At 43.3% G+C, this 9,404-nt stretch overlaps 1 protein-coding gene across 2 annotated transcripts; it reads right to left on the reverse strand.

Moving 5' to 3' along the window:
• Positions 1-6,390: 6,390 nt before the first annotated feature.
• On the reverse strand, positions 6,391-8,787 carry LOC147893030 (flavonoid 3'-monooxygenase CYP75B137-like). Of its 2 annotated transcripts, XM_087387156.1 has the most exons (3): positions 8,085-8,547; positions 7,713-7,923; positions 6,391-7,635 (listed from the first exon to the last, which is right to left on the reverse strand). In XM_087387156.1, the coding sequence occupies exons 1-3, from the start codon at positions 8,408-8,410 to the stop codon at positions 6,955-6,957; spliced, it is 1,218 nt and encodes a 405-aa protein (XP_087243282.1). In that variant the 5' UTR covers positions 8,411-8,547; the 3' UTR covers positions 6,391-6,954. The 2 variants fall into 2 exon arrangements, with proteins under 2 accessions (XP_087243282.1, XP_087243281.1); XM_087387155.1 differs by having other exon boundaries at positions 6,394-7,635; positions 7,713-8,787.
• Positions 8,788-9,404: the final 617 nt, after the last annotated feature.

A 9,404-nucleotide genomic window follows, 5' to 3' on the forward strand; every position in this document is an offset into this window, starting at 1 on the left:
ATCCAACTCTGTCAACCCCATCTTTCCATACATACTTTGTGGGAGGATATGTACACCTGATCCCCCATACAACAATGTCCCGGTATCTCTTGACCATTACAATGCATTTTGATCATTGGAACCTTTATTGCCCTTGGACTTCAATAAGGTCAACATGATTTTTTGACCCTCAAACTTTATGTCCTCTATTTTACCTTACACTTGGAAGAAAAGAACATGCAAAGCTTTCAAAAAGGCATAGCTGACAAGGGTCTCAGAAGATTGCTAGCGGATTTTAGATCCTCGCAAGACAGTTTTTCATTCTTCTAGCAGGATACGAGTAGAATTTACAGAACACGAAAGCTATATCTTTTGCGGCCCAAACTCTGAAGCACCCGACTCATGGAGCCCCAATCCAACATTATGTGCAGCAGGCTAAGAAAGGGAAGACTGTGCCAGAGATGCAGTGAGGGACCTATGTGGGTGCCGTCCTAGGAGGCGGTAGAAGTTTGTTTAAAGCCCTGGTGACCCCTAAACGATCGGCATGGGAATAGCTCATGCCAACAACCAGAAAGATCTTCCACGAACCTGCTATGAACACCTTAGTAGAAGCAGGAGCTAGAGATCCTAAAAGGGCTCGAACAGATAATGGCACTATCAAAGGTAAGATCCCAACAGTCAAGGTCCATAACGGTATTCTAAACGAAGCCACTAAGTGGCTTTGATCATGTGCAGCTGTGGGATACATTCATGGCCCTCAACCACTGGTGATGTTCCTAGAAGGCTGGGTTAGGAATTTTTGGTTGCGCAAAGGTCTCAACTTCACTAGTGTTTGTTTCCTCAGGAATGGGTATATTATTTTCCTATTTGAGAAGCCGGAGATGGCATCAGAGGTAGTCCAAAAGGGCACTTGGACAATTAGAAGTCAACCCTTGTCTGTCCAGATGTGGGATCCATCGTTTAACCCTGATGCACCACCACCTTCCAAAGCCCCAATCTGGGAAGAGTTCCCCGATCTACCTCTTTCTCTCTTTCCGCAAGTAGAGGTCCTGTGTGCACCTCTAGGTCAGTTTTTGGGTTTGGAAACTAAAAGATTCATAAGTCTGAGAGGTAACCCTCAAGCATGTGTCTTGATAGCTATAGAGCCTCCTAACACCATTCACATGTTGGATGGCGACGAAGAGGAAATGATACAAAAGATCTTCTACAAGCATATTCCCAATTCCTACTTTCTGTGTGGACTGGGCGGACATTTCATCAAGGACCTGTCCAATAATAGCCATAGAAAAGAAAGTAGAGAGGAACTAGCTCCCCCCCACAGACTGTGCAAGCTACTAAAATAGAAGCTCCTGAAGCAAAACCTAAAACCAAGGCACACGAAAAAGAAAGTCCAATGGAGGGAAGTAAGAAAAGAAAAGAATGTAGCCACGAGTGCAACACCGGTGGAAGATAGCTTAGAGGAAGAGGAGTTTGTAGAGAACACATAGGATTTCGCAACTCTGGGTAATGAAGACCCAACTGCCACGTTAATTTTATGCAGAGTAGAGAAGTAAGAGAGGATGAGAGGCAGATGATACAAGATATGCCTTGGAGTCATATGGGCCAAAGTGCTTAAAAAAAGAGAGAGGAAGAGAGGTTAGAAAGAATAGGGTTGGCCTTAACTTCAAAAGGCAGAATATATAAAAGGCAAACGTTTGACTTTGGTCTTCATTGTTGTTTGCACAAGATTGGAAATAGAGCTCTCTCTTTCTCTCCAAGTGTTTGAGTTCTCTCTTACTTCCATTCTAGTGCTATTGTGTTTTCCACTCTATCCCACTTCATTTCCCCTTCTCTTCTCCCATCTCCCCCCCCCCCCCCCTCTCTCTCTCTCTCTCTCAAAAACACATTGTGACAATCCAAAAATCTTGAGCTTGACAATTGAGGGGACAGTTCATGCTTGCATTGCTCCCAGAAGGAGTCAGAGGAGGAGAGTGCGCTCGGAATTCCCCCAAGATCCCCATGACACATGAGTCACCACACAACCCAAGACCTCCTTTAGCTTTTGGTCTTGCACAAGAAGACCATCGTACATTGGATATTCTTCTTTTAGTGTCACTTCCTCCCCACAAGAAGGATCTTCAAATCCTTATGAATTTCTCAAGTCTTGTTTTAGAGGGGCACCAACAAGATAAGTAAAATATAAAAATGGGGTAAATGCAGTGATTTAACACAACCCTTCTTGCAGCCAAATTGAAAACCTCTCCACCTATCTAGATTTCCTTTAAGTCTATTCAGAAACCAATCCCACCTTTCTTTCATGATGACACTTAAGCCCCTAGGTATTTCCAGCAATCTGAAAATATGTCCATGTGGAATTATTTTGAATCCAATTCATCTTAATTAATCCCATTCCTTACCTGACAATACTGCATATCCTATCTTTGCATTTATATTTATTTTAGATCTAGAAGCCAAACAAAATATATCAAGGCCAAGCATAGATCTCTCTATAGTCAGTGGGGTGTTAATGAGTGTAAGGCTTGTGTCATTAGCAAACTATTGATTCACCAAGTGCTTACCGAAGGGCAACTCAATTCCTGTGAGAGAACCATTGTCACCTTGGTCTTGTATCAATTATCCTAGAGAATCTGCAACAGCTATTGCAAATAAAAAAGGGGATAAAAGATAGCATGTTTGATTGATCTTTTCAACAGAAAGAGTTGTGACATCTTTCGATCGTCCACTTTATCCCTAGCAAAAATCATGTACACAGAAATTGCAAAGCTTTATTGCTTTCTTTTGGCTCTTATCCGTGCACATCCTATTGTAAAGATCATATTCCACATCATATTAATCTCCTATCGCACAATCTATAGCTAGGAAAGTGAAGGGTTTGCTTTGAACCATGAAGTACCCCTCTCTCCAAATCCAAAATCAGCCAATGTAAAAACAAGTTTGTGGTTTGAATGAGTTAAAGAAGAAATTGCCCTACTTTTGAGCTCTAAGGACCAATCAAGTACACCTTAAGAGATGTACACTCTATCCAATCTAGCTTCTCTTCTCAAATCCCCAATCTACCTGCTACACCAAAGTATACATTCGTGTTTGACCTATGTTAGGCAATGTAAAAACAAATTTGTGGTTTGAATGAGTTAAAGAAGAAATTACCCTACTTTTGAGCTCTAAGGACCAATCAAGTACACCTTAAGAGATGTACACTCTATCCAATCTAGCTTCTCTTCTCAAATCCCCAATCTACCTACTACACCAAAGTATACACTCGTGTTTGACCTATGTCAAACAGTTGTAGGTTCTCTTTGAGGTCCTCCGAGATTTGCAATTTCGAGCCTCTCAAAATAGAACCTTTATTTAACCATCTATCTTATAGGCTTTCCACCATATTAAAGTCCTGAAGTAAACTACTATTATTGCCTAAGAGGTTAAGAGAGTCCCACATCTTCTCCTAGCTTGTGCTCCAGTAGGAGCATAAATAGAAGCTATGGTGAAAGAGGTATCTCTAATCCTACACTTAGAAACTCATGTTTTCTCACTCTCTTGTTGAAAGTTACATATACCTTCTTTGTAATGTGATAGCACCCCCCATGTAGTGCCCCCTGTGCCTTCTTCATGGAAGGTAAAGAGCCAAATCCTTCTTTTGATTATTGTCCTGAGCCTTTGTTCAAGTGTGTCCTCTGTGACCTTAACTTCTTGCAAAGCAAGAAAAGTTATACATAGAGAATTAGCTTTCTCTAGCCTTAAGCCAACCAGAAAGTTCCTAACATCTAGTGGGGTCAGTGAACTTACACACATTCATTGTGAGGAAAGAGATAGAGCTACTTACCATGTTTTCTTTTCCCCTTTTTATCCTTGGCGGTAGGGCCTTTGCAAAAAATGTTTTGACTTTTACTTGAGACAACCTTCTTTTGTTTTGCACCGTTGCTTGGGGTTTTTCTTGAAGAGAGAAATCCTTCTCAACTACAACATTAGGAGTTGGAAGTTCTTCTTTTGACTCATCTACATTTTCAAAGTCCTTTGACCAACTAAGTTTTGCTTCCTCTTCTCCATTTCATTATCTTGAATCCATTTCTTAGTTTCCTGGTCAATTAGAGCATCATAAACATTTTTTGTTGAGTGTCTTGTTATTCTTAGGGTTTTTGGAGCCTCTCCATTATTAGCTTGACGGTGGTTTTCTTTTACAAACATCTAGTTTTAGGTGGGTGAGGGGAAGGGAAGTTTCCTTGCTAGGTTTAGGCTTATTCCTCTTCAAAGGGAAGCTTTTAACCATGTGAGCAAACATGCCCAAGAGAAAACATGGTTTGGGCAAGTTTCTGTAAACTAAGGGTTGCTCTTTATAAATGCTCCCATTCCTATTGACAATTACTAAAGTGTCAAGAAGCTCTTTAGCAACTTCAAGTTTCACACACACTTGAGGATATCCTCTAGGATTGATAAATTGCTCTTTCTCAACATCCACCACATCACCCAAACCCCTACAAAGATTTGTAGCCTAGTTAAGTAAAGAAAAGGGGAGGTTAGGAAGCTCAACCCAAGTAAGTATAAAGGTGGATCTTGGTCTGTTAGCATTGAAACGATAGGACCAAAATTTCCTAATGGTCTACTCGGTTTATAGCCCTTGATGAAGGCATTGAAAGCCATTCTGTCTCTTTCAAATAGAAAAAAGTAAAATCCTTTCCTAAAAAATCTCACACTAGTCACAAGCTTACCTATCTTCATCTAGAAAGGCAACAACCTTACCTTTTGAATATGGGACATCCTTAGACGGAGGTTCTGAGTGCTTTTCCTGAAATTCACATGGAGTGCCATATGATTTAGCTCCACTTCGGCTACAGGTTTGTCCGACTAGATGTTCTCTTGTTGAGAGGCTCTGGAGTGTGGCTTGGTAATGGATGCCACCCATGTGAGCACTTTCACAATCCATAATCCCTAGCGGTAGATTAGTCTTATTGTGTGAAGCAACTGGCTGAGGTTTTAGAGAGCGGATTTGGAGGAAATGGATATCATCTTGGCTTAACGAGGAACACCTTGAACATTAGTTCTGATCAGTGGAAATTCACCACCCAAATTATTAATTTTTAGCGAAATCGACGGGACACCGAGAGAGCAATTGATCAAAGAGTCCTAAGGTTACAGAGAAAATGTGGGAGATATTTCAAGATTTCATGGAAACGTTGGAGAAGTTTTGAACACGACCTTGAATCTGTCAATCAATTTTTACCAAGGACGATTCCCACGCTGCGGGCAAGCCTAATGAATATTATTCAACTTGTTCTAGCCATGGCCATGCTCCAATGTTTTAGTATGGACTTGCCCAACCTTGGCTTTTTTGTTGCCAAATGTTCGTCATTCCAAATGTTTGGGGTCATTTCCAACCGCTCTCTTCCAACTCATCATTTGACAAAAATTGCTCCTTAGCCAGGCTGCGTGCTTTCTTACCTTCTAGATTCAGATGCTCAAAGGAAATTTTAAGCAGCTGGACTCCTTCCTTAGCCTCAATCTTCAGCTTGTGTTTGACCGTTGGGCATGCTTCAGGGTCCCATGTTGGGCTAACTCAAACTTTGCTTATTGACTTTGTCTTTTGCATCTTTTTCTTGATGCTGCATTGCTTGGAACTAGTCTTTGAACAAGTGACCTCCTCCTGCCACCTTATGTTCCATGTCTTCTTATAGATTTGTTTGTATTTCTATAGACTAGCTTCCTCCTCGGGACACTCTCTAGCTCGTGAAAAGCAAAATGGCCAAGCTCTACAAAGGGCTGGTCTGCCATCTTTTGGTGAGGCTTGCAAGGGGCCAGTTGGCTTAAAGCAGCCCCACGTCGGAGGCAAGCCACCCCCTACCTATACTTAGGGTTCTTCATCCCTAGCCTCCTCATTCACTGGAGCCACAAAGCTCTACCAAACGCGACACCACAAATAGAGGATAAGAAACAAAGTTAGATTCAACGTTTCTCATATTTGAGGTATGCACTTTGGCACCCTGTTGCAGCTGTATGTCACATGAGGTGTCTTTTGTGGGTGAGTATTCTCTAAGAGATTAACCGACCTTTTGGTGAAATATCTACAAAGTATTTTGTGATGTTCATATTTGTCTAGATGTGTGTGTGTTGCATGAGTGTTGCCTTAATTTGGGAAAGGCTCCCGTCCAATACCAGCTCAAAGTTGTACATGGATATGATCGATACTTCAGGGAGATACCTGGCTTGTTGCTGCAAAGGCAAACAATGGTGAAATATGGATCATGGTGTGTTCTCTCTCTGTGCATTGTTGATTTCAGGTGCGGGACATGAGCACAGTCCACTTGCATGAGCCTTGGAGGAAGGTGTGGTTGATTTGGTTGCGACAATGCGAGGGGGGGAGGGACCATGGAGCCACAAGGACGAGAGGATGCAGATGACCTGGACTCAGTTTCACGTTTCTGGGAGCTTAAGAGCTAGGAGCAATTCTAGGATTTCTGTAAAGAAACCAGTTGGTAACACTCTATCTCACTATATAGGTTCTGTCCGGAGAAGTGTAGAGGCTTGCTTGCTGATCCAAGCTCTTCCCTAACGCGCAGCGGAATATAATTATCACGTAGGATTCACACACAGCGCTTAACAAATCTCACTCACTCCATCATGAATAATACACAAATTTCTCTGAAGTCCGCAAGGATGGCCTTCTACATTGGGACTGAATTGCCATAAGGTATATCTTAGACTAACTAGGTGTTGATTCGGACGAAAAGGAGAAGAGTCCAACGAATTTCATACGTACTGTAGGAGACTAAAGAGCAGAGCATATCATGTGAAAAACTAGGAAAGCCTATTTGTAGTCTGGAGCGATGACATTAAGGGCCGTATGAGGCAGCGCAGGAGCTTTCAGGCAAGGGAGTAGCTCTCAAACGGGTGAAAAGGCATCCTTATCGTGGAAGGAGAACCAGAAGGTGGTGCAAAGATCAGGCCCAATAACGGTCAAGGATCAAGAGGCCGTAAGAGGCGAGCTCATGGAGGAGACTGAGGGAGCTGGGGGGACGAAGAAGAAGCGATGAGGTGTTTGGGCAAGCGAGGAATGAAGAGGAGCTTCAAGGGGTGTGCTTTGCGTAGGACGAGAGCACAGGCTTCGCTCATGTCGAGCTGGTGCTCCTGCTGCTCACGAGGTGGCAACTCCCAATCGAAGCATTGAATCAAAGTCGCCAGCGTCGTGTGCACCATGCACAACCCAAGCGAGTACGCTGGACAGCTCCTCCTCCCCGCCCCGAACGGAATCAGCCCAACTTCCAGCCCTCCCACCCCCACTTCCAGTTCCTTCTTGCTTCTGCCCATGAACCTCCCCGGATCGAACTCCTCCGCTGCTTCCCATACCCCCCCATCCCTCGCTATCGCCCACGCATTCACCAATAGCCTCGTATTCTTCGGTATATGGTACCCCGCCACATCGCACTCCTCCGTCGATTCGTGTGGTACCAGTAGCGGCGCTACTGTGTGTAGCCGCAGCGTTTCCATCACTATCGCTTGTAGAAATTTCATCTCCGCGATGTCGGATTCCTTCACTCGCCTCCCTCGGCCGACCACTGCATCGATCTCTGCTCGTGCCTTCTCTAAGATCCAGGGATTCCGGATGAGCTCCGCCATCGCCCATTCCAATGTCACGGCGGATGTGTCCGTTCCGGCTGCGATCACGTCCTGCGCACAAAAGAGAAATTATATGGGTAGCGACCGATGGGCTTGTAGAAAAAAGACCGTAGATTTCGTCTGCATACCATCATCACGCCCTTGATTGTATCGTCATCAAGCTGCTCCGGGTTACTCGATTGATTCTGTAAGAGTATATCCAAAAAATCCGGCGCCGTATATTTTTCTGCGTTCTCCTTGCGTTTCTTCCGGTGCTCTTCAATAGTCCTTTGGCAAAATGCATCCAGTTTCTTGTGATGAGATTTCATCCTTCGCTCATAGCCTTGCAAATCCAGCCATCTGAGACAAGGAATGTAATCTCCAATGATGAATGCTCCAATCAAATTTGAAGATTCGCTCAGCAATTCTCTATACTCTGTAACATCGTTTGTTCCGTACTTTGCGCTAAACGTCATCATAGTCATGATGTTCGTAGCCAAAGTGGACAGTATCGCACTCACCTCCCCAAATTTCCCCTGTTCTGAATCTTGTACAATAGAACGAAGTGTGGATTCGATGGCATCCTCCCTGATCGGTCTAAGAGAATCCAACCGCGTTGGACTAAAGAGCTGAAGCACAGAGAGCTTACGCAGATTCCTCCACCGGGGACCGTAGGGAGCAAAGGTAAGACTCCGGCCGTTGTAACCGAAAACCTTAGTCGCCAAACCCGTGCAGGGGCGAGAAGCGAAGACACTATCGTGCGTTGTGAGGAACTCCCTGGCGATGGCGGCAGAGGAAGCAACGACAGTTCCAACGGAGCCGAGACGAAGGAACATGATGGGGCCATAGAGGGAGGATTGGCGGAGTAAATCTTGGTGGGGGAAGGGTCCAAGAAGGTGCAAGTGACCAAGGAAGGGCAAAGCGGGAGGGCCTGGAGGCAAGAAGCGGGTGCGTGGTTTGCGAAGGAAGGCGAAAGCGAGGAAAGCCATTGCAAACAGAAGCGCAGCAGCAATCTGAAGCTGCGGATCAATCTCAAGGAGACGATGGTTGTCCATGTTTGCAGCTTGCTCCATAGCCAGTGATGAGGAAGAAGAAAGAAGCGAGTAACGAGGAAGAAGAAAGAAAGTAAGCTTGCTTGTAGAAGAAATCAACGAAGCGAAAGCTCTTTGGAACCTTATCTCGTTGCAATAATTCAACTAAGAGAGCATTCTCGTTCTCGAGGGGCTCCTCTCCTCTCATTGTTATCTTAAATGAAGCTCTCCTCGAGGGCCTCCTCTCAAGAGAGCATTTCTCGAGGGGCTCTCCTCGAGGGCCTCCTCGCAAGACTTGGGCCCTCCCAACACTAAAAGAAAGTGAGAAAATCTCCAAAACCATATACAAATGAGTTTTCCACGTTTCCATTTTCACTTCTAAAAAATATTTTGTTGATTTTGTAAAACTTGCAAAAAAGGTTATTAAATGGAAATCAAATTCCAACGTCTATTTTGTAAAACTTGCAAAAAAGGTTATTAAATGGAAATCAAACCTACAAATTTGAAATTCCAACGAGAAAAATTGACTCCCAATAGACAAACTATATACAATGATCTTGTAACATTTTCATTAAGATATTTTCTCGATTTTGTAAAGATGTTTTCTTGATTGTAAAATCTCTAAAATTTCAAGCGATTTAGTTATAGTTTCATTTAAGAATCTTCAAATTCTCAAGATTTAAAAACTTGAAATCCCAAGTTTTATGATTTGTTGAGAAAAAATGTTTTTATGAACACTGAATGGAACTAAAAATCTAAAATTTTAACTAGGTGAAGTCTTATCTAGGATTTTTAAAAAACTTCTTAATT

This window comes from Dipteris shenzhenensis, chromosome 16 (assembly GCF_047967505.1).
Source record: "Dipteris shenzhenensis isolate YYH24624 ecotype China chromosome 16, Dip_SZ_1.0, whole genome shotgun sequence".
In the NCBI taxonomy this organism is placed as follows: domain Eukaryota; kingdom Viridiplantae; phylum Streptophyta; class Polypodiopsida; order Gleicheniales; family Dipteridaceae; genus Dipteris; species Dipteris shenzhenensis.